Here is a 25,598-nt window from a genome sequence, read left to right as displayed (position 1 = left end):
TGTGTGTGTGTGTGTGTGTGTGTGTGTGTGTGTGTATGCATATGTATATGTGCATGCATACCTACACATTCACACACATATATACATATGTATTCTCACATATAATTCTCATAAAATTTTAAAACCTAAGAATTAATAAGAAATTAGTGAAACCTCTGTTTTTAAAAAAGTAAAAAGAAGGTTAAAAAATTACTGGGAGACAAAAAAATATTTGAATGAAGAAGAGAAATGTCACATCCCTGGGTGGGAAGACAACAGTATAAAAATGTCTATTCCGACTAAAATTGATCTAATGCTTTTATCTTAACACAATGAAAACCACCAAATGCTGCTTTTTTTAACTTTAAAAGATGAAGGTTATAAAGTTCATCAGGAAGAATAAACATGCTGTATAATAAAATTTTTTCACAGAGGGCATTAAGCAGTTCTTCTCTTCCAGAAATGTATTTTAAAATGACAATAATTAAAACAATTTGTTCTGCATAGAAACAGACAGGTTAAAAGTGTGGGATACAAAGTCCAGCCATGGATCCAACTGTGCATATAAACTTATATGTAATGGAGGTGGCATATCAATCACTGAGAGAAAAACGAATTATTTGACAAGTGCATTGAGACACTTCAAATAATCACCAGAATAGACTTATCTTCTGGCCTTCCAACGTCATAACCTTAGGACTTCATAAAACAAGTGCACATGCATGCATGCACACATATCAAATTATGTGAACTTTAGTATAAAATCATAAAAAAGGATAAGATATACCACAGCTAACAAATTGATAAACTTTTATCTATTATAATATTTATTATTTTACATAATCTCATTCTGTTTAAACAGTACTAGTCAATTGAATGAGCAATCACGGCCTGTTACTAACACTATCTCCGTTCTTCTGACAAAAATTCAATGAGTTCTATAATTTAGCTATTCTCTTTAACATGATCTTGTTTTTTACCAAAAGCCCTATCAACATAGCTAAATCAGAGTTATTTCCTCTGTGATAAAATCAGACCCATCAGCACAGAGTTCTCTCTCTGATTATAATTGTAGGGTTGCTGGGGCTTTTGTTTGTTTGTTTCTTTTTTCACTGTAGCCCCAGTCAGATTGTCCATTTTGGTCCTAGACTGCCTCCTACAACTCCCCAAATGGCATCAAATGATAAATGATTAAGAACTTTTAAAGGCTAAATCAACATTTCCTTTACAAGTGGTATGCACATAAAATACATCTTTAAAAGGGTATGTCATTTTAGAAAGCACCAAATAAATTACTAAAAGTGTAAAAACTAGGCTTCATAATCACCACTGGCATTTCTTTGCCAAATATCTAATAAGGCATATCATAAGCACACAGTAAATACTGCAATAATTATGAGAGCCAAAAATTATAAATTACCAAATATAATATCTCATCTCAAATTTCTAAACATTCTATTATAATTATACCTCCACCTTTCAGGGTAGACTGGGTCCAGGTCTTCTTTGCTCCCTCAGATAAAGCTGTGACTTAACATGGTACCGTGTAGGGTTATATTATGGTTGAAAGAAACTATTCCAGTCTAGCAATAGTGATTTCTAAGCTCGTGTTCTCTACTTGTATTTTTTCAACACCAAAAAGAGGACTTGTAATTACAAGCAATTTAAAAAAAATCTATCCTTTTTAAAAGCCACATTGAAACCGTTCCCATGTTTAGCTCATCAACCCTCACTAGCTATGATAATCTTCTCCTTCACCTGTATGCCAAACCGTTCTGATGACTCTTCCTTTCCCTCCTCTTTCTTTTACTAAACCTTTGCCTCACTACTTCTCCTATCCACCACACTCCATCCTTCTCTCCAGTCTTTGCATTTTTGTCAATAGAACTTGTCTAGGGGGAAAAAAAAGGACTTGTCTGACAAAGCAAGATTCTTACAGAACAGCTCAGCAATGCCAGAATACTACATCATGGGCAAAGAGATGTCAAAAGCTAGAAACATCCATTCAGTAAGGATTTTGTCCCATCACATTTATAGGCACTTAGTAAGAAGGCACAAGTGAATGAATGATTACAAAGATAGAGGGAAGAATTAGCTATAATGTGAAAGAAAACTTCTAGTCAGTCAGAAGATGTAGGCCTTTGACAGAGCTCCACTCTTATTCCCTCTGATTTACTTTTACAAAATTACTTTTAAAAGGATGACATATAAACATACTCTTTTCCTGAATTAATATAAAATATTAGTAGTTTGGTATTGATATGGAACTCATGTAAGAGTTTTTAAATTTCCAACATTTTAATCAGAAATCACCAAAGGAAATATTGTATATTCTTGGGGTTTAATGTATTCATTTGTACAAAATATTAGTCATAAAGTAGCTTAAAACTTCACTAACTTAGGCCCGTTTAATTCAGAAATCACCATAGAAAAAGCCAGAGATTTAATATGAAGTACTGTGGCTAGAGATAGGAAACACAATAAACTTGAAACCTTTCTTCAACTAATTTGTTGTGTATGATTTTAGAAAGATCCCATAACCTCTCTGGTTTCTGTTAAGTTGTGTTTAAAGTGAGCTAAATTATTCAGTTAATCCATATCATCATCATATAATTCTATGATTCTACGATGGGCCAGATAGATGTTCCTTTTCTACTTCATTCTTTCTATAAGTGTTTTGTAATCTGGACATGACTAGGCTTCAGAGATCACATAAATTCCCTAAATTTAGGCAATTATGTTTGGGTGCATTTTTCTGGGCAGAAGTACATAGCTTACATCTGATTCTCAAAAAGCTCTGTGAACTTCTCAAAAAAGATTAAAAAACACTTACTTCAATAATGAACTAATTCCAAGTGATTCACATTAACTTGTAAAAGCAGCCTCATAAGAAGTTTGCTTCATAATGCTCTGTTGGTTCTGTAACATTCTGTATCCCACATCAGTAACACAATATATTCTGTTAGTAGAAGCTACATTTCAAACTTTCACTAATAGCTATCTTCCCATTCGGTGATGAGCCATGGACTACATCTGTCTAGTTCACCTCATTATATCAAATGCCTTGAACAGTGCCTAGCTCTCGATGAATCAAAGAAGGGAAATGCCTACCAGTTTATTTCTAGGTGAGAAGACAGCTAGGGAGTGATCATCTTTTCATCTGGGCATGAATTGAGACTCCAAAACTTAGATGATGAAAGAATCAACAAATAAGGATAGATAGATCATTTTATCTTCAAGCCAAGCCTTGTAATTTCAATAAAGAAGAAATGAAATCCATAAGAAGTTGTGGTCCATATATACAATGGAATATTACTCAGCTATCAGAAAGAACGAGTTCTCAACATTTGCTACAACATGGACGGCACTGGAGGAGATAATGCTAAGTGAAATAAGTCAAGCAGAGAAAGACAACTATCATATGATTTCTCTCATCTATGGAACATAAGAACTAGGATGATCAGTAGGGGAAGAAAGGGATAAAGAAAGGGGGGTAATCAGAAGGGGGAATGAAACATGAGAGACTATGGACTATGAGAAACAAACTGAGGACTTCAGAGGGGAGGGGGGTGGGGGAATGGGATAGACCGGTGATGGGTAGTAAGGAGGGCATGTATTGCATGGTGCACTGGGTGTTGTACACAGCTGATGAATCATCGAGCCTTGCATCGGAAACCGGGGATGTGCTGTATGGTGACTAACATAATATGATAAAAAATCATTAAATAAATAAATAAATAAATAAATAAATAAAAATAAAAATAAAAAAAAATAAAAAAAAAAAAGAAGAAATGAAATCCAAAGTAAGACCTAACCAAATGTGGCAAGGTCAAGAGAAGAGTCCTTAAGCAATGGTACAAGTTCCTTTCATTCCCCAAGAACCTAATTAATGAGTGCAAATGACCATGTCACCCAAATTCCAGTTCCTTTCTTTTAACTGAAATTCAATAGCTAATAATCTCATCCTTCATTATAAGTACACATACCATAAATAACCTCTGATTTTTGCCTGATTCATAAGCAAATAAAATAACACCATGTCTTACATGTAATATAAGTTGGATTCAATTTTTTGTCACTGTCATATCTATAAAAGATATTCAGTGCTATAAATAAAATTCTTTTATCATGCAAACTTAATTAGTTTTTCAATAATGCTTGTTTATTTGTCTTAACTGACAATTACAGGAAGAAAGGGACTCATTGATTAGTATCTTTTAAAATATATAGTACATAAAATTGAATACATGTTATTTCATTCCTATACACTTCTGGTAATTGACTTTTAAAAACCTAATAACATTTGCATTTCTTTTATCTTTTTACAGGAGCATTGTTTTAAACCCAGCTTATTTCCGAAATCATCTTCGTCAGGCAACAGTGTTTAGATGTCTGGAGAGATATTCAGAAGCTGCCCGGTATGTTTGTTATAACTTTTGTGAAGATTTATTTCAAGTTAAATTAATTTTATTCTCAGCTTCTGGTAATAGCATAATAGAACTTTCCATTTCTCTCATGGAGTATGATTTTACCAGAATTATTGTCTTATAAACGTCAAACCAACAATTATTGACTATCCTTCTCTTTAATTAAAGCCATTCTGTGTTCATAGCTCTTAGTAAAATTCAAACTTTCCAGCCATGAGGTCACTGATAATGATGGGAAAACTTCCAGGGAAGATTAGAAGTGAACTTGACCTCCTGCTCTCGAGTAGTTTCCTGGTCTTGGTTGTAATGACACAATTCTGTGACTCTCTCTTCCCTGAGTTCTGGAAATGAAATCCAACCACGTGAAAAAGACCTCAGGGGCTCTTTCTAGAGGAGCTGGCATCAGTTATGACACCACAGGTTGTTAAAGCTGTCCTAACATATTGCCTCCTAGACCCCAATATGTTTTATAAAAACCTAGCAAAGCACCTTTTAATATTTTCATCCCCAAAACCTAGACTTACAGCAAAAAAAAAAAAAAAAAGCAAGAATTGTGCACTGCTTCGATGCTACACTCAGAATTCCTTCTCACCTATGACAACCAAGACTTTTTTTCTTCCTGAGTCAAGCCCATCATCATCATCATCATCATCATCATCATCATCATCATCATCCCTTCCTTTTGATGAATCTCTCAATGAATTTTCCTCATCTCCCAATAAATAGCTGCTGTTTCTTACTTGTCCACTTTAGTATCCCAGGAATTTAGCAAGTAAATGTGAGTGGTTTCTACACTTAACTCCAAGCACAATTCCTAGGGAGATATCTGCAGTAATAAGGATGAGAAGCCTAGGTTGCAGGTAGTTATTGTCTTTAGAACCTTTGCAAATAACACTTTCTTGGAAAGTGAAGTTTAAGGAATTTAAATGGATAGTAAAATGGCTCCATAAAATTAATACCATGAAATCGACGTGAATTCCACTTGTATAAGATGGTCCTGAGAGTTACCAAAATTGACTTAAGTGTTGGATATGGAAGGCAGAATTAATCCCAACTACACTCACTTTGCAGTCAAACAACCATTATGCCACATCTACTTACCTGTGTGTTAATGTGCATTTTTAAAAATTACAATGGTCTTATGTATCAATCTTGTTTTTTACATTCTATTTTTCCTTATACTTTCTCTAATGTGTTCCATCTTATGTACTCACTTATGACTTCTTCCTACATTTTATTTTCTCCATTGAGTTGTCTCTGTGACTTTCTTTCTGCCCACATACTTTTCCTATGTGAATGAGAGGGAATTTAAGAGATGATGGTAAGCTTCCTTCAGTCCCGTACTTTTTAAAAGTCCCTAGCTACAAAAGAAGCTAATAGGTCCAATGTAAACAGATAACGCTATCTGTAAAATAGCATTTTCTAAAAGGGGTTTATTAGTGTGCCTTCTGAATCTAATCAAAAGATCATTAGGAGAAGGCTAGATGCAACTTTAGAACTAGATTGCAACTAGTAAAAAACTGCTAGTGGTGTGCTGGGGTCAGCTTGTATAGACTCTGGAAAGGCAATTGTTAATATTCTGGAATTTGGGGAAAGCCAATTGTTAAAATAGAGGAGAACTTAGCAATTCTGAGAGAATTTACACTATGGAAATTGGCAAATGCTATAAAGCCAGGCTTTTTTGATTCAGGGAGAGCCAGGTTGCCCGCATATCATTGACTATAACTTAATTGTATCAAGTGTGACTGTTTGAATTAAAGTTGTGACAAAAATTCTTTATGGGCCCTAAAACAAATAAATAATAAGAACTTGAAAATTAGGAATTTGTCAGTATTTTCCATGTAAAATTGGAACTGAATATCCATTGTCCCTGATATGTATATCCCTTCAGTGAAATAAGTGTATCTGTTTAAGATCATATAATGACTGACCTGACAATATTTCTCGAGGAAGTTCCTGATAATGTTGGTTAAGCTGGCATGAGCTTCCCAACAGAGAAGCAGATACAATTAATTTCAGATACAAGGGTTTTCCACCTTGGCTTCCTTGGCAATTATAGTTCTCAATGTACAATATTAGTCATTATGGTTTCCTCAAGGGAAAGAATGATCATGAATATCATAGTATCCTTTAGCTATTAGACTCGTAATGTAAAACAATAAATGCAAATAAATATATTTCTTCTAGAATGCCAAGTAGTCATGTTTCTGACATTGAAAGGCACTTACCAAATACAAAAGAGTGCCATTAAGATGTGACTTAGGAAGTCTTAAAACCATGATTTGCAGTGAAGTGAATCATCTCTTTCTGATTCACGTTAGAGTATTTATAACCAGGAACTAGAAATTGGTCCATCTAAGTTTTTCTGAGCCTAACTAGTTCTACCCAGGAAGGAATACCTAGTAAATAGGTCAGAAAAGATTCCCAGGACAGCCTCATAAAAGCCAGGATTCTCAACCCGAGAGACTAGAGAAAATGCTATGACCTGTAGTTGAATAGAAGGAATCAGTCAGCTTTACAACAATGAGCAGGTCCTTTTATTTTATGGGTCAATATTTTTTTAGTAACATCCTACCTACCAGAAGAGAGAACAAGAACATATAGATGGTAGAAAACTGAATAAAATTAAGGATATTTTATTTTGGTTTAGGCTCTGCAGGGATGCTGGTAATCCTTAAGCAGACAACTGGCACTGGTTAAATTGATGAAAGCACATTTTCAGACCATAAATCTAAACTGAAATTGCTGTAACTCCCCAAGAAACAGCCAACCTGTGAGGTCTTACCTGAAATAGCAAGTAGCCTAGCTCTTTAATATCTCTTTGTTTCTATGCACATAAAAGATATGTGTTGAAGTAGAATGTCTTTGCTTGAATCCATCTTCTCCCCAGAATGCATACTTATACACGCATACACACACATATACGCACACACACACATCATTTGGCACCACCTGCATAAGAAAGATGGTAAGACAAGAAAAAATATTCAGAGATGTGAAACAAACAAAAGTAAAGACTATTTTGTGAAGAGAACTAATAGCTCTTGATAATATGAATGGCATATCTTTTATTTCTGAATGCTCAATGACTTCCACAGAGTTTGGCACATACCAAGCACCGGTTCAGGGTTTGCAAATTAAATTAGCCAGTTTTGAGTTTGCAGTTAAGAACCACTTAGCTGCAGCAGTAGGGAGATATTACATGAAATTGTTAGTACAACCCTGGTTGAAAGAGAAATATGAGAGTGTGTACATAGTAGTTAAGTTATGGTGATGGTATCATGCTTTCTTTTTTTTTTATTTTAATGTGTTTTTATTATATTATGTTAGTCACCATACAGTACATCCCTGGATTCTGATGTAAAGTTCGATGATTCATTAGTTGCATATAACACCCAGTGCACCATGCAATACGTGCCCTCCTTACTACCCATCACCAGTCTATCCCATTCCCCCACCCTCCTCCCCTCTGAAGCCCTCAGTTTGTTTCTCAGAGTCCATAGTCTCTCATGCTTCATTCCCCCTTCTGATTACCCCCCCTTTCTTTATCTCTTTCTTCCCCTACCGATCTTCCTAGTTCTTATGTTCCATAGATGAGAGAAATCATATGATAATTGTCTTTCTCTGCTTGACTTATTTCACTTAGCATTATCTCCTCCAGTGCCGTCCGTGTTGCAGCAAATGTTGAGAACTCGTTCTTTCTGATAGCTGAGTAATATTCCATTGTATATATGGACCATAACTCTTAATCCAGTCATCTGTTGAAGGGCATCTCAGTTCCTTCCACGATTTAGCTATTGTGGACAAATGCTGCTATGAACATTGGGGTACATATGGCCCTTCTCTTCACTACGTCTGTATCTTTGGGGTAAATACCCAGTATTGCAATGGCTGGATCATAGGGTAGCTCAATTTTTACCTTTTTAAGGGACCTCCACACTGTTTTCCAGGGTGGCTGCACAAACCTGCATTCCCACCAACAATGTAGGAGGGATCCCCTTTCTCCCCATCCTCTCCAGCAATTCTGTTTCCTGCCTTGTTAATTTTTACCATTCTAACCGGCATAAAGTAGTATCTTAATGTGGTTTTGATTTGAATTTCCCTGATGGCTAATGATTTTGAACATTTTTTCATGTGTCTGTTGGCCATTTGTATGTCTTCATTGGAAAAGTGTCTGTTCATATCTTCTGCCCATTTTATGATTTGTTTCTCGTGTATTGAGTTTGAGAAGTTCTTTGTAGATCTTGGATACCAGTCTTTTATCTGTAGCATCATTTGCAAATATATTCTCCCATTCCGTGGGCTGCCTCTTAGTTTTTTTGATTGTTTCCTTGGCTGTGCAGAAGCTTTTTATTTTGATGAAGCCCCACATGTTCATTTTATCTTTTGTTTCTCTTGCCTTTGGAGATGTGTCATGAAAAAGGTTGCTTTGGCTGATGTCGTAGAGGTTGTTGCCTATGTTGTCCTCCAGGATTTTGATGGATTCCTGTCTCACATCAAGGTCTTTCATCCATTTGGAGTTTATTTTTGTGTATGGTGTGAGAGAGTGGTCAAGTTTCATTCTTTTGCATATAGCTGTCCAGTTTTCCCAGCACCATTTATTGGAGAGACTGTCTTTTTTCCACTGGATGTTTTTTCCTGCTTTATCAAAGATTAGTTGCCCAAAGAGCCGAGGGTCCATTTCTGGGTTCTCTATTCTGTTGCATTGGTCTATGTGTTTGTTTTTGTGCCAGTACCATGCTGTCTTTGTGATCACAGCTTTGTAGTACAGCTCGAAATCTGGCATTGTGATGCCCCCAGCTTTGTTTTTCCTTTTCAATAATTCCTTGGCAATTCGGGGCCTTTCCCAGTTCCACATAAATTTAAGGACTATTTGTTTCAGTTCCTTGAAAAATGTCATCGGTATTTTGATCGGGATAGCATTGAAAGTGTAGATTGCTCTGGGTAGCATGGACATTTTAACTATGTTAATTCTTCTTATCCATGAGCATGGAATATTTTTCCATATTTTTGTGTCTTCCTCAATGTCTTTCAAGAGTGATTTATAGTTTCTAGAATATAGGTTCTTTATGTCTCTGGTTAATTCCAAGGTAACGTGTGGTTTTTGGTGCTATTGTAAATGGGATGGATTCCCTAATTTCTCTTTCTTCAGTCTCATTATTCATGTATAGAAATGCAACTGATTTCTGAGCATTGATTTTGTATCCTTCCACATTACTGAAATGCTCTATAACTTCTAATAGTTTGGGAGTGGGTTCTTTTGGGTTTTCCATATAGAGTATCATGTCATCTGCGAAGAGAGACAGTTTGACTTCTTCTTTGCTGATTTGGATACCTTTTATACCTTTTTGTTGCCTGATTGCTGTTGCAAGGACTTCTAGTACTATGTTGAATAATAGTGGCGAGAGTGGGCATCCTTGTCGTGTTCCTGATCTTAAGGGAAAGGCTTCCAGCTTTTCCCCATTGAGAATAATATTTGCTGTAGGTTTTTCATAGATGGCTTTTATGATCTTAAGAAATGTACCATCTATTCTTACACTCTGAAGGGTTTTAATCAGGAAAGGATGCTGTATTTTGTCCAATGCTTTTTCTGCATCTATTGAGAGAATCATATGATTTCTGAATTTTTGTTTCTGGATAAAATCTAAGACACTGATAGATTTGCGAATGTTGTACCACCCCTGCATCCCAGAGATGAATCCCACTTGGTCATGATGGATAATCCTTTTAATGTACAGTTGGATTCTATGAGCCAGGATCTTGTTGAGGATTTTGGTGTCCATATTCATTATGGAAATCGGTCTATAATTCTCCTTTTTGTTGGGGTCTTTGTCTAGTTTGGGGATCAAGGTAATATTGGCCTCATAGAATGAGTTTGGTAGCTTTCCTTCTGTTTCTATTTTTTGAAATAGCTTTAGGAGAATAGGTATTATTTCTTCTTTGAATGTTTGGTAGAATTCCCCAGGAAAACCATCCGGGCCTGGAGTTTTATTTTTTGGAAGATTGTTTATCACTGACTCAATCTCTTCATAATTAATTGGCCTGTTTAAAAAATCAATTTCTTCCTGTTTCAGTCTTGGTAGTTTATGGGTTTCCAGGAAGGCCTCCATCTCTTCCAGATTGCTTAATTTATTGGCATAAAGCTGTTGATAAAAGTTTCTAATAATCCTTCCAATTTTATTGGTGTTGGTTGTGACCTCTCCTTTTTCATTCATAATTTTATTAATTTGGGTCCTTTCTCTATTCTTTTGGATAAGTCTTGCCAGAGGCCTGTCAATTTTATTAATTCTCTCAAAGAACCAGCTTCTAGTTCTGTTGATCTGCTCTCCTGTACTCCTGGTTTCTAATTCATTGATTTCTGCTCTAATCTTGGTCAACTGCTTCCTCGTGCGTGGTTTAGGCCTGTCCCTCTGTTGCTGTTCCAGCTTCTTGAGGTGAGAATATAAAAACTGCATTTTAGATTTTTCTATTCTTTTGAGTGAGACTTGGATGGCTATGTATTTCCCCCTTAGGACTGCCTTTGCAGTATCCCAAAGGTTTTGGACCGTTGTGTTTTCATTCTCGTTGGTCTCCATAAATAGTTTAAATTGATTTTTGATTTCCTGGTTTATCGAATCATTTCTGAGCAGGATGGTTCTTAGTCTCCAAGTGTTTGAGTTTCTTCCAAATTTTTCCATGTGGTTGAGTTCCAATTTCAAAGCGTTGTGGTCTGAGAAGATGCAGGGAATAATTTCAGTCTTTTGGTATCGGTTGAGACCTGTTTTGTGTCCCAGAACATGGTCTATTCTTGAGAATGTTCCATGGGCATTAGAATAGAATGAGTATTCTTTGGTTCTGGGGTGTAGTGTTCTATATATACCTATGAGGTCCAACTCATCGAGTATGGCATTCAAAGCCTTTGTTCCTTCACTGAGTTTTTGCAAGGGTGTTCTGTCTATTTCTGATAGTGGAGCATTGAGGTCCCCTACTATTAATGTATTTTTATCTATATGTCTCTTTATTCTGGTTAAGAGTTGGCTTGTGTATCTTGCTGCTCCGCTGTTGGGGGCATATATATTTATAATTGTCATCTCCACTTGTTGGCTACATCCTTTAAGAATAATATAGTGTCCTTCTGTGTCTCTAACTATAGTCTTTAGTTTAAAATCCAATCTATCTGTTATAAGAATTGCTACCCCATGGGACGCCTGGGTGGCACAGCGGTTGAGCGTCTGCCTTCGGCTCAGGGCAAGATCCCGGCGCTATGGGATTGAGCCCCACATCAGGCTCCTCTGTTGTGAGCCTGCACTTCCTCTCCCACTCCCCCTGCTTGTGTTCCCTCTCTCGCTGGCTGTCTCTATCTCTGTCAAATAAATAAATAAAATCTTTAAAAAAAAAAAAAGAATTGCTACCCCAGCTTTCTTTTGAGGTCCGTTTGCGTGAAAGATGGTATTCTATCCCTTTACTTTCAGTCTGAATGTATCTTTGGGTTCAAAATGAGTCTCTTGTAGAGAGCAAATGGATGGGTCATTTCTTTTTATCCAATCTGCAACCCTGCGGCGTTATGGGAGCATTCAGGCCATTTACGTTGAGACTGAGTATTGAGAGATATGATTTTAATGATGCCATGTTGCCAGTAAAGTCTTTGTTTCTATTGATTGTGACTTTCTGTTCTGTATCACTCTTGGGGCCTTTTTACCTGTATAGAACCCCCCTTAATATCTCCTGTAGGGCTGGTTTCATGGTTACGAAATTGGTCAATGACTGGCGATTCTGGAAGGTCTTTATTTCTCCATCAATTCTGAATGACAGCCTTGCTGTATAAAGGATCCTTGGCTGCATGTTTTTCTCTGAAAGAGCTTTAAAAATGCCCCCCCCAACCCTTTCTCTCATTCCAGGTTTGTGTAGACAGGTCTGACGTAATTCTGATACCTTTGCCTTGGTACGTGAGAGATTTCTTTGCCCTGGCCGCTTTCAATACTGTATCCTTGGATCTAATATTTGCGAAATGCACTATGACGTGACGTGGTGTAGGTTTGTCGTGGTTGAGCTTGGGAGGGGTCCTCTCTGCCTCATTAACATTAACATATTCTCATTAACATTTTCGTTAATACTTTTTTCAAGTCGACACATCATCTTGACCATTGTTACCCTGAATTCCATTTCTGATAATTTGGTTACATCGATATCCATTATTTCTGTGGCAGAGGCCACAGACTCACTGTCTTTTCTTTGCTGGGGGGATTTCTCCTTCTCCTCATCGGATGTGGGGTTGTCCAGAGCCCAAATTATTGACCGGGACCCAGGCCGTGCGCCCTTGTTTTATAGAGATCTTAGGGATGTGGGCTTCTTGATTTTTCAGCCTGCCTTCTCGGGGAGGGGTCTGCCATGCCAATACTCAGGCAACCCTGTTTGGGTAGAGTGTCCGTGTCCCCTGTGAGGGGGGATGGCGATGGGCACACTGTGAGCCGGTATTTCCAGGCTTTTGTTCTCTGGCGGCTTTCCCTGGCGGTTTGCTGTGCCTCTTCTGAGAGTCAGAGCAGCAGTGGCCGAATCTCAGCCTCTGTCTCAGAACAGAGGGATCACGGACTGTTCTCCACTGATGTTCTGGCCACTTTAACTCTGTTTCTGTTGGTGCTGCTCAACCCTGCAGTGTCCCAGGGTGTGCGCCCCATACCCGGGGTCCCAGCCCTCACTTCCAGGGCCGGCGCGTCTCTGTCCTTTGTGTTTCTAACACTGCCAGCCGCCAGCCGCTCCCGCATGCTTCTGGAGCTCCCGGTCTCAGTCTGTTTCCAGTGAGCGCACTGGAGTTCCGTGAGAAGTCTGGTCGCGCGAGTTCCCGGCTCACGGTCTCAGTCTGCTCTCTCGCGGGTGCCGTCCGTGAGTCCGCCCGCTCCCCCGTGCTGGTGGCTACCGCTTCCCGGCGCCCGAATGCGGTGGCTCCCTCCCCCTTCCGTTTATCTTCCGATATCTGTGCGCGGTTTCACAGCTCCCCGCTTCGTACCTCAATACTCAGCACTGGAGATGTTCATTTGTAGAGATCCAGATGTATCTTCCTGCATTTCAGGCTGATTCCTGGATGTTCAGGCTGGTCTGGTACCTATCCAGCTCAACTCAGGGGATTGGCTGAAAAAGGGGTCCCCTACTCCTCCGCCATCTTAACTCCCTTCCAGTATCATGCTTTCTATAGTAAAGATCTATAACGCAAAAAATAGATGACATTACACAGGAAATTGCTTCAGTTAAGATCAGTCTGTGTAAGAGGAAGCAACCAGAAGGTAATACTAAAGGGGAAAGTACAACAAAAGCTTCTATCCATCATTAAGGAGGAGTTAGTTGTGTATTTCTACATATATGAACTAGATGAGGGATACTAGAGCAGTAATAATACATTTAAATGTTCACAAGTCTCAGGCTGATGGTATGTGAAGGACCCCACTTATAAATGGGTTGTTGTATGAATTACAGAGAACTAGAGACCACTAACTATAGTGACCATATAATTTATCTTTCAAACTTGTTAGTGAAAATGAGCACTATTAAGAAATAACCAGGAAAATATGCATAAACCAGGACTGTTGTGACCACAGTGACCATCTGGTCCCCCTACCATAGCCCTTCTGAAGGAAGTGGTCATATTCAAGTGCAGTTAATGTTGCTATATATGCTGTAGGTTCAGTGTTGCAGATTTTTGAGTCTTCAAGAAATAACATTTTTCAGAACTTGGCAAGAAGAAATTTCTTGACCTTAAAATGTCAATTATTTCAAGTTTTTCAAACACAATGCCATCTTAAGAAAGCTAAAGTAGTCCCATTCATGAAAATGTAATTCACTGATTTGTTACAACAGATCTTGCCTGTTCTACTTTTTATTTGTAATAGTATTATTTAATACCATGTCATATATAATATTGTGAAAAATAGATTAGATAATCAACTATGTAGTCTAAAATTTTCTTATCTTTTCCCTTCTTAAGGTAATACACAAACAGTATGTTTCTGTTAAACCAAATCAAAACACAATGCTCTAAGATGAATTAATTCATGGCTACACTCACTGAGAAGCCAAATAAATAGTAGAGATTAGTAGAAATGGCAGTAGGTGGGATTCTGGAGACCCAACTAAGGATTTGGGAGCTTGTTTTTGTTGTTGTTGTTGTTTTGTTATGAGAGCTGATTCCACTGGAAATCAGAAATAATGCATATATAGATCACAACTTTCCAAAAGAAAAGAGTGATCCAAAAATAAATTTAAGTGTTTGTTCAGAAATCTAGTCACATAAAACAGTGATATTGCTGTTGATAAGCAATCACTCAGGAGTAGTACTACAACAGCAAGCAGTAAGAAACTGTGTCAGCTATTTTAGTGTCATAGAACTCTATGATTTTAAATGAGATTATTGTGTACTTTGCAAGGGAGGAGAATATACTGACAGGTAGACTCAAGACAAGTGATTCTGAAGAGATGATAGTAGTATTGGGAATTTATTTTAACTTAGTTCTGATTCAATTGAAAATGTAAAATCCATTCAAACACCATGTGAGATACTAAAAATACACCACAGTTTTTTTGGTTAAAATAAGTTTTCATTTATGCCTTCGGATAGTATAAATGAATACTGTAGGTTAATTTTTACTCTTAAACTGGCCATCTGCCTGAAGGGCTTTCTCTTTCTTTGTTGGAGACAGTTTGCCTTTTCCAGAACAGCTTTAGTGTGGGCTAGCATTAATCAGTCCTTTGTGACATACAGTTGTATGTTGGAAGATAGACACGATCATTCCACCATTAAGTGATTTTTCTTTTTCCTAGATATGACAAAGCTGTATAAACCCTAAGCACTACAAAATGTTGCTTCTTCACGTATGATTTCTAAAACAAGGCACTAATAGACAAATTTAGTCATTTTATATAACTTAGGTTAAATATCTGACTATAAGAATACAACTCGCCCAGTTTGTACGTATGTAAGGTGCACTATTTGTGATTTCAAGGAAAAAAGTGAAGGTTAAAATGTTCTAAAACTTCAAGTTTCTAACCATCTTTTACATCTTAAGTATTTAAAATTACAGACTCATAAATGTCTAATCTTACAACAAAAGTAGTAATCATAAGGTTGCAATAATAACTGGTGGCTTAAAAGTAATTGTTGCCTTAAGAAAAAGATGAATTTTTTGGATATGATCCCAATTATAAGTAAATTATTGCAAGAATAAATAATTTTGCATGCATATAGAAAAGAAATTTAACATAGGCCTATTGCAAAGGACATGCTAAAATTCATTAGAAAAAAACAAACATTGATTGACTTTGTGAATTCCTTCATCTTGCTGATGTATATCATGATAATTATTTTTGTTCCTTTTCTGTTTTGAATGATATGCTATGCATTTGCATTACCCATAGACATTTCTAAAATAATTTAGAAATGTACCATCCTTAGACTTTCTGCAAATAATGACCTAGAAAACTTGTGGAAGAATACAGAGAAAGAGTTTTTTCTGTCCTATAAATACAACCTTGCATCTTTAAAAACAAGTGGTAGAACAATAAAGACTACATAAGAGAGAATGCAGAAAGGCCCTAGTATGTCAAGTTTTAAATGTGAGGAAATAAAGATGTTCTCTTCTTATCCTTCTTCCCTTCAATAGCATCTATGTCCCAGAGGTTATTATGAGGATGAATGAGACAATTTATGTAGTACACTTGGCACAGTACTTGGCACATCATAACTCTCAATAAAAAATAAGAATTACTGGGGGAGTGGTCTAAGACGGCAGAGGAGTAGGAGACCTAAATTTTGTCTGGTCCCAGGAATTCAGCTGGATAGCTATCAAACCATTCTGAACATCTACAAACTCAACAGGAGTTCAAAGAAAGGAATAGCAGCAACTCTATGAACAGAAAAGTGACCACTTTCTGGAAGGTAGAGCATGCGGAGAAGTGAATCTGAGGTATATGGGAAAATAGAGCATGAGGGAAGAAAGCCTTTGTCAGCCGGCACCTGGAAAGTGATAGAGCAGGGGAGCACAAAACTGGAACTTTTAAAAGTCCTCTCCAGTGAGGGATGTCACTCTGGTGGCTAAGCTGGGGATGGAACCCTCGCTGGAATGGTGTGGTCTCAGGACTCTCAGGGTCACAGAAAGACTGGAGGTGCCTGAATGCAGCAGAGCTCCCAGGTATCAGAGCAGGGAAGCCGGCTGCAAAGAGTGAGTGGGGGAGTGGACTCTCAGCTCAGGGTTCCCATAACTGTGATCTGTGGCACAGTCTGGCCACTGCTCTTTGAGCAGGGACCCAACAAGCAGCAGATCCAGGAAGACCCCTCTTCCTCCCCTGGGAGGAGTGGCATGAGAGCATGCCACAGGAATCTGCTGGGTTTGGAGACACCAAATGGGGTCATGTGCCTGAGATAGAAATGCTCGGTCACAGGCCGGGTGAACACGGAGTGCAGCTGTGGCCAGGGAGACAGGAGTGATTGATTGCTTTTCTCTGAGGGTGCACTGAGGAGTGGGACCCCGAGCTCTCGGCTCCTCTGGGGTCATGGACTGGAAGGCCACCATTTACATTCTCATCCTCTAAAACTGCTGGGAAAGCTTTCAGGGAACAAAAGCTATGGAGAGCAAACCCAAGCAGATTACTTAGCCTGGCCCCTGGCAAGGGCAGTGCAATTCCGCCTGGGGCAAAAACATTTGAGAATCACTGCAATAGGCCCCTCCCCCAGAAGATCAGGAAGAACATCCAGCCAAGACCAAGTTTACCGATTAATGAGAACTGTAAAACTCCTGCGCTAGGGGAATACAGCACATAGAATTCGTGGCTTCCATCCTATGATTCTTTAGTCTTTAAAGTTAATTTTTCTAATTTTCTTTTTTCTTTTTATTTTTTTGAATTTTTTTCTTTCCTTTTTCAACCAACTTATCAATTCCTTTTTCAAAATCTTTGATTTTCATTTTTACAGTCATATTCTATCCCTTCATTGTATTTAGCCTTATTTTTGTATATATAGATAAGTTTTTCTTTCTTTAAAATTTTGGGATGTAGTTTCTTCTAACAGACCAAAATCCACCCAAAATCTCGTGTATGGCTCTGTTCTATTCATCAGCCTGATCACATTCTTTTTTTTTTTTTTCTTCTCCCCCCAGTTTAGTGTATATTTTTCTGGGGTCATTGTTACCTTTTTAGCATTTTGTTCTCTCATTCATCTATTCTTCTCTGAACAAAATGACAAAATGGAAAAACTCACCTCAAAAAAAAAAATCAAGAGGCAGTACCGACTGCCAGGGACCTAATCAATATGGCATTAGTAAGATGTCAGAACTAGAGTTCAGAATGATGATTATAAAGATACTAGCTGAGCTTGAAAAAAGCATAGAAGATACTAGAGAATCCCTTTCTGGAGAAATAAAATCTAACCATGTCAAAATCAAAAAGGCTATTAATGAGGTGCAATCAAAAATGGAGGCCCTAACTGCTATAAATGAGGCAGAAGAGAGAATTAGTGATATAGAAGACCAAATGATGGAGGATAAAGAACCTGAGAAAAAGAGAGATAAACAACTACTAGACCACGAGGGGAGAATTTGAGAGATGAGTGATACCATAAAGAGAAACAATATTGGAATAATTGGGATCCCAGAAGAAGAAGAAAGAAAGAGAGGGATGGAAGGTATATTGGAGCAGATTATAGTAGAGACCTTCCCTAATCTGGGGAAGGAAACAGGCATCAAAAGCCAGGAGGCACAGAGAACCACCCTCAAAATCAACAAAAATAGGTCAACACCCTGACATAAAATAGTACAATTTACAAATCTCAGAGACAAAGAAAATCCTGAAAGCAGCTCAGAACAAGAGGTCTTAACCTACAACAGTAGAAACATTAGATTGGTAGCAGACCTATCCACAGAGACCTGGCAGGCCAGAAAGGACTGGCATGATATATTCAGGGTACAAAATGAGAAAATATGCAGCCAAGAATACTATATCCAGCTAGGCTGTCATTGAAAATAGAAAGAGAGATAAAAAGCTTCCAGGACAAACAGAAACTAAAGGAATTTACAATCGCCAAACCAGCCCTAAAAGAAATATTGAAAGGGTCATCTAAACAAAGAGAGAGCCTAAAAGTACCATAGACCAGAACAGAACAAAAACAATATACAGTAACAGTAACCTTACAGGCAATACAATGACACTACATTCATATCTTTCAATAGTTACCCTGAATGTAAATGGGCTAAATGCCCCAATCAAAAGATACAGGGTATCAGATTGGAGTAAAAAATGAGACCCATTGATATGCTGTCTGCAAGAGACTCATTTTAGACCCCAAAACACCTCCAGATTTAAAGCAAGGGGGTAGAAAACCATTTACCATGCTAATGGACATCAAAAGAAAGCTGGGGGTGGGGTGCCTGGGTGGCTCAGTCATTAAGCATCTGCCTTTGGCTCAGGGCGTGATCCCAGCATTCTGGGATCAAGCCCCACTTCAGGCTCCTCCGCTGGGAGCCTGCTTCTTCCTCTCCCACTCCCCCTGCTTGTGTTCCCTCTCTTGCTGGCTGTCTCTCTCTCTGTCAAATAAATAAATAAAATCTTAAAAAAAAAAAAAAAGAAAGAAAGCTGGGGTGGCAATCGTTATATCAGACAAATTAGATTTTAAACCAAAGACTATAATAAGAGATGAGGAAAGACACTATATCATACTTAAAGGGTCTATTCAACAAGAAGATATAACAATTGTAAATATTTATGCCCCTAACGGGGGAGCAGCCAATTGTATAAGCCAATTAATAACAAAATCAAAGAAACGCATCAACAATAATACAATAATAGTAGGGGACTTTAACACCCCCCTCACTGAAATGGACAGATCATCTAAGCAATATTTCAACAAGGAAATAAGGGCTTTAAATGACACACTGGACCAGAGGGACTTCACAGATGTATTCAGAACATGCCATCCCAAAGGTACAGAATACACATTCTTTACTAGTACACATGGAACAATCTCCAGAACGGATCACACCCTGGGTCACAAATCAGGTCTCAACCAGTACCAAGAGATTGGGATCATTCCCTGCATATTTTAAACCACAATGCTTTGAAACTCAAACTCAATCACAAGAGGACAATTGGAAAGAACTCAAATACATGGAGGCTAAAGAGCATCCTACTAAAGAATGAATGGGTCAACCAGGAAATTAAAGAAGAATTTTTAAAATTCATGGAAACAAATGAAAATGAAAACACAACTGTTCAAAATCTTTGGGATGCAGCAAAGATAGACCTAAGAGGGAAGTGTATAGCAATGCAAGCCTTTCTCAAGAAACAAGTAAGGTCTCAAATTCACAACCTAACACTACACCTAAAGGAACTGGAGAAAGAACAGCAAATAAAGCCTAAACCCAGCTGGAGAAGAGAAATACTAAAGATCAGAGCAAAAATCAATGAAATAGAAACCAAAAAAACAGTAGAATGGCTCAGTGAAACCAGGGGCTCGTTCTTTGAAAGAATTAATAAGAATGATAAACCCCTGGCCAGACTTATCCAAAAGAAAAGAGAAAGGACCCAAATAAATAAAATCATGAATGAAAAAGGAGAAATCACAACCAACACTGAAGAAATACAAACAACTATAAGAACATATTATGAGCAACTATCTGCCAACAAATTAGACAATCTGGAAGAAATGGATGCATTCCTAGAGAGTATGAACTGTGAAAACTAAACCAGGAAGAAATAAAAAACCTGAACAGACCCATAACCAGCAAAGAAATTGAAGCAGTAACCAACAGTCTCCCAACAAACAAGAGCCCAGAGCCAGATGGCTTCCCAGGGGAATTCTACCAAACACTTAAAGAAGAATTAATACCTATTCTTTTGAAACTGTTCCAAAAAATAGAAATGGAAGGAAAACTTCCAAACTCATTTTATGAGGCTGTATTACCTTGAACCCAAAACCAAAGACCCCATCAAAAGGAGAATTACGGGCAAATATCCCTGATGAACATGGATGTAAAAATTATCACCAAAATACTAGCCAATAGGATCTAATAGTACATTAAAAGGATTATTCACAGTAACCAAATGGGTTTTATTGGGGTTGCAAGTTTGGTTCAACATCCACAAATCAATCAATGTGATACACTACATTACCAAAAGAAAGAACAAGAACAATATGATACTCTCAATAGATGCAAAAAAAAAGCATTTGACGAAGTACAGCATCCTTCCTTGATTAAAACTCTTCACAGTGTAGGGATAGAGGGTACATACCGCAATATCATAAAAGCCATCTATGAAAAACCCACAGCGAATATCATTCTCAATGGGGAAAAACTGAGAGCTTTTCCCCTAAGGTCAAGAACATGGCAGGGATGTCCACTATCACCACTGCTGTTCGACTAGTACTAGAAGTCCAAGCCTCAGCAATCAGACAACAAAAAGAAATAAAAGGCATTAAAATTGGCAAAGAAGAAATCAAACTCTCACTCTTTGCAGACGATATGATACTTTATGTGGAAAACCCAAAAGACTCCATCCCAAAACTGCCAAAACTCATACAGGAATTCAATAAAGTGGCCCGATATAAAGTCAATGCACAGAAATCAGTTGCATTTCTATACATCAAAAATGAGACAGAAGAAAGATAAATTAAGGAGTCGATCCCATTTACAGTTGCACCCCAAACCATAAGATACCTAGGAATAAATCTAACCAAAGAGGCAATGAATCTGTACTCAGAAAACTATAGAATACTCATGGAAGAAATTGAGGAAGACACAAAGAAATGAAAAAACACTCCATGCTCATAGATTGGATGAACAAATATTGTTAAAATGTTTATGCTACCTAGAGCAATCTATACATTTAATGGAACCCCTATCGAAATACTGTCAATGTTTTTCACAGAAATGGAACAAATAATCCTAAAATTTGTATGGAATCAGAAAAGACCCCAAATAACCAGAGGAATGTTGAAAAGGAAAACCAAAGCTAGTGGCTTCACAATTCCACACTTCAAGCTCTAGTACAAAGCTGTAATCATCAAGACAGTATGGTACTGGCACAAAAACAGACACATAGATCAATGGAAAGAATAGAGAGCCCAGAAATGGATCCTCAACTCTATGGTCAACTAATCTTCAACAAAGCAGGAAAGAATATCCAATGGAAAAAAGACAGTGTCTTCAACAAATGGTGTTGGGAAAATTGGACAGTCACATGCAGAAGAATGAAACTGGACCATTTCCTTATAGCATACACAAAAATAGACTCAAAATGGAGGAAAGACCTAAATGTGAGACAGGAATCCATCAAAATCCTTGAGGAGAACATAGGCAGCAACCTCTTTGACCTCAGCCACAGCAACTGCCTCCTAGACACATCGTCAAAGGCAAGGGAAGCAAAGGCAAAATGAACCATTGGGACTTCATCAAGATAAAAAGCTTTTGCACAGCAAAGGAAACAGTCAACAAAACCAAAAGACAACCAACAGAATGGGAGAAGATATTTGCAAATGACATATCAGATAAAGGACTAGTATCCAAAATCTATAAATCAAACACAACACCCAAAGAACAAATAATCCAATCAAGAAATGGGCAGATGACATGAACAGACATTTCTGCAAAGAAGACATCCAAATGGACAACAGACACATTAAAAAGTGCTCAACATCACTCGCATCAGGAAAATACAAACCAAAACCACATGCAATACCACCTCACACCAGTCAGAATGGCTAAAAATAACAAGTCAGGAAACGACAGATGTTGGCAAGGATGTGGAGAAAGGGAATCCTCCTATACTGTTGGTGGGAATGCAAGCTGGTGAAGCCTCTCTGAAAAACAGTATGGAGGCTCCTCAAAAAGCTGAAAATAGAGCTACCCTATGACCCAGCAATTGCACTACTGGGTATTTACCCCAAAGATACAAATGTAGTAATCCCGAGGGGCATGTGCACCCCAATGTTTATAGCAGCAATGTCCACAATAGCCAAACTTGGAAAGAGCCTAGATGTCCATTGACAGATGAATGGCTAAAGAAGATACGGTATATATATCATGGAATATTATGCAGCCATCAAAAATGAAATCTTGCCACTTGCAACGACATGGATGGAACTCGAAGGTATTATGCTAAACAAAATAAGTCAATCAGGGGCGCCTGGGTAGCGCAGTGGTTAAGCAACTGCCTTCGGCTCAGGGCGTGATCCCAGCGTTCTGGGTTCGAGCCCCACATTAGGCTCCTCCACTAAGAGCCTGCTTCTTCCTCTCCCACTCCCCCTGCTTGTGTTCCCTCTCTCGCTGGCTGTCTCTATCTCTGTCAAATAAATAAAATAAATAAAATCTTTAAAAAAAAATAAGTCAATCAGAGAAAGACAGTTATCATATGATCTCACTGATGTGTGGAATTTGAGAAACAAGGCAGAGGATCATGGGGGAAGAGAGGAAAAAATGAAACAAGAAGAAACCAGAGAGGGAGACAAACCATAAGAGACTCTTAATCTCAGGAAACAAATTGAGGGTTGCTGGAGTGGAGGGGAGTGGGAGGGATGGGGTGGCTGGGTGATGGACATTGGGGAGGGTATGTGCTATGGTGAGCACTGTGAATTGTGTAAGACTAATGAATCACAGACCCATACCCTGAAACAAATAATACATAGTAGGTTAATTTTTAAAAAAAGAAAAGAAAAGGATTATCACTGTTTTTGTTGTTGTTACCGAGAACTCTTTGAAGATAGATGAAACTTCCAAGAGACGATGAGTTTCTCAACATTGACACCAGAACATGTTGAGCAATCATTTAGCTGAGGTTTTGCACAAGAGACAGATTGCACCACAATACTATTAGATCCTGTCTCACTCTGAGAGTCATGTCTGTGTTTTGGGGAAGCCCAGTATTAACATAGGGGTTGAAAGGCATGATTTGGGTTGGTTTAAGGAGTTAAAAGGGGCAAAATTGACTTTTTAAGAAGTTTTGCATGTGAATATATCATGAATTTTAGCATCCTATTTCATTCTGAGAGATATTCCAATTATTCGTAAAGTGAGTTACAGTGTAGAGTTCCCCAGGGTGGGCAGGTGGAAGTTCAAATGACATAAAGAGAACTGTTCAGGTCACCTGGTTTTGACTCCAAATTCTCCCTTTTTCTTTTCCTCATTTCTGTCAAAAATAGCAATACTCTGACAAAAGATTAGGCTGGAAATCCTAACAGCTCACTGCCAAAAACTCTGAAATTCTTCACACACTCACCCCACGTTTTTTTTTTTTTAAATACTGGTATTGGTTCATCACACTATTATGCACATAAATTAATCTTGATGCCACTGATTGTGAAAATTGATTATAAGTCAAAAGTTCTGTTGTTTCTGTGTCTGTCTGCAGAAGAGGAACTGTCTGCATTAGAGAATTATAGTCAAGCCAGAGAGACCTGTGTTCCACTCCCAGAACTACAAATGACTAGCTATGTGTGACCTTGGGCAAGTTAATTAAGTAACCTCTTTCAGTTTCAATTTCCTCAACCATAAAAGGGAGATAATAATACTACTTTACAAAGTAAGCATAAGGATTGCATGGAATAATGAATATGAAACATGTAACTCAGTGCCTGGCACATAGTAAGCCTTCAATTAATTATTGTCCCTGCTGCTATTGTTGTTATTGCGCTGCTGCTGTTGTTGCTGTTACAAGCTTTGAAGAATGATGTTTAAAACCCAAAACATTCACTCTTGAATAATTACGTCGAGTGCAACTTTGGTAAAAACATTGTATTCCAGGGCTACCACCCCACTTTATCTCAATTTTGGCAGCCATCATCTATGATCCCTTGCTGTGTCCAACTCTGTGTCAGATGCTTGTATGTAGTGCATTAGCTTTGCTCCTCACAACTCTGCAAAGAAATTATATTCTGCATTTTTTAGGTGGGGGAACTTAAGCTAGAGTTTGAACGACTTGCCAAAGACCATTGGTAAGTAGCAAATTTGGAATTCGAGCTTAATTTTATCACCAAGACCCTGACTCCTGCACCAAGGATGCACTTGGTATTGTCAGACTTCATATCAGCCACTTGGGTGAGTTTGAAACGGTATTGCCTCATTGTGGTTTACATTTTCATTTTTTATTACTAGTGTACTTGTGCATTTTTAATATATTTATTGGGCAATCATGTTTCTTCTTCTGTGAAATGCTCATTTGTGTATTTATCTTTTGTTCATTTCCTATTGGATTGTTTGTCTTTTTATCATTGAATCATCGGATTCTTTATATACTCTGGGCACTAATAAGTTTTAGCAATGTGTGTTGCAAGTAATTCCTTCCAATTTATGGTTTATATAATCATACTCTTTTTGGTATCTTTTGATGAAAAATAAATCTAAAGACTTATTTTTAGTGTAGTCAAGTGTAGTCAAATTCTTTTATGATTTGCACTGCTTAAGTTTTTAAAAAATTCTCTCCTATCCCAAGCTCATCAAGATAGCTTTCTATATTATCCTCAAAAGTTTTAAAGTTTTTCCTTTACCTTTAAAGTTTTGACCCAATGATAATTGTTTTTTATATATGGTGGGAGGTAGGACTCTCTTAGTATGTTTTTCCCTCGCTGGATAAGCAATTATCTTGATACCATCTTATTAAATCCTTTCGCTATTGATCTTCCATGTTAGCTCTGTTTATATCAGTTTTCCATATATAAACATGTCAATTTCTGCTCTCTATTCTATTCATACATCTGTTTGTCTGTTGCATTGCCAAAACCACTCTATCCTACATAGGATGGTTTATAATATGTCCTGATACTTAGCAAAGGAAACTTTACCAGCTGATTCTTTTTCAGGAATATCTGTCTATTCTAATCCTTTTGCTCTTCCACATAAACTGTAGAAAATGTGAATTTGAATTCCAAACCAGAATAGTCTAGGTTCTAGTTAGGAATTTCCAAGGAAGACCTTCTTACTTTCTTTTTTGTACTCTACCAGGATTCAAGACCAAGACTGACATGCTATTCCACTATTTTGCTCTGTAAGAGTTTCTCCTAGTCTTTCACTAAATGTGTTACTTGTAAGAAAAACTTTAAGCAGGTTGTCTATTCAGTCTTCACTCTGCTGAAACCCTCAAGATTTGTCTACTTTTCCCCATGCACATGTCCCATTAAAAGAAAGTTACTACACCAATAAATATTAACATATATCCTCAGGAAAAAACAGCTTTTTTTTTTTTTTG

At 37.7% G+C, this 25,598-nt stretch overlaps 1 protein-coding gene across 1 annotated transcript in view; it reads left to right on the top strand.

The window, feature by feature from the left end:
- Positions 1-25,598, top strand: part of SPATA16 (spermatogenesis associated 16) — a 225,223-nt gene that overhangs the window by 91,669 nt on the left and 107,956 nt on the right. The window contains exon 3 of the mRNA XM_045788744.2: positions 4,308-4,397. Coding sequence (XP_045644700.2) covers positions 4,308-4,397 — 90 coding nt within the window. The remainder of the gene's footprint in view (positions 1-4,307; positions 4,398-25,598) is intronic.

Source organism: Ursus americanus, chromosome 4 (genome assembly GCF_024610735.1).
Source record: "Ursus americanus isolate L20-20 chromosome 4, mUrsAme1.1.p, whole genome shotgun sequence".
NCBI lineage: Eukaryota > Metazoa > Chordata > Mammalia > Carnivora > Ursidae > Ursus > Ursus americanus.
Note: the sequence above shows the minus strand (reverse complement) of the source record. Positions and strands in the feature narration are given on the sequence as shown.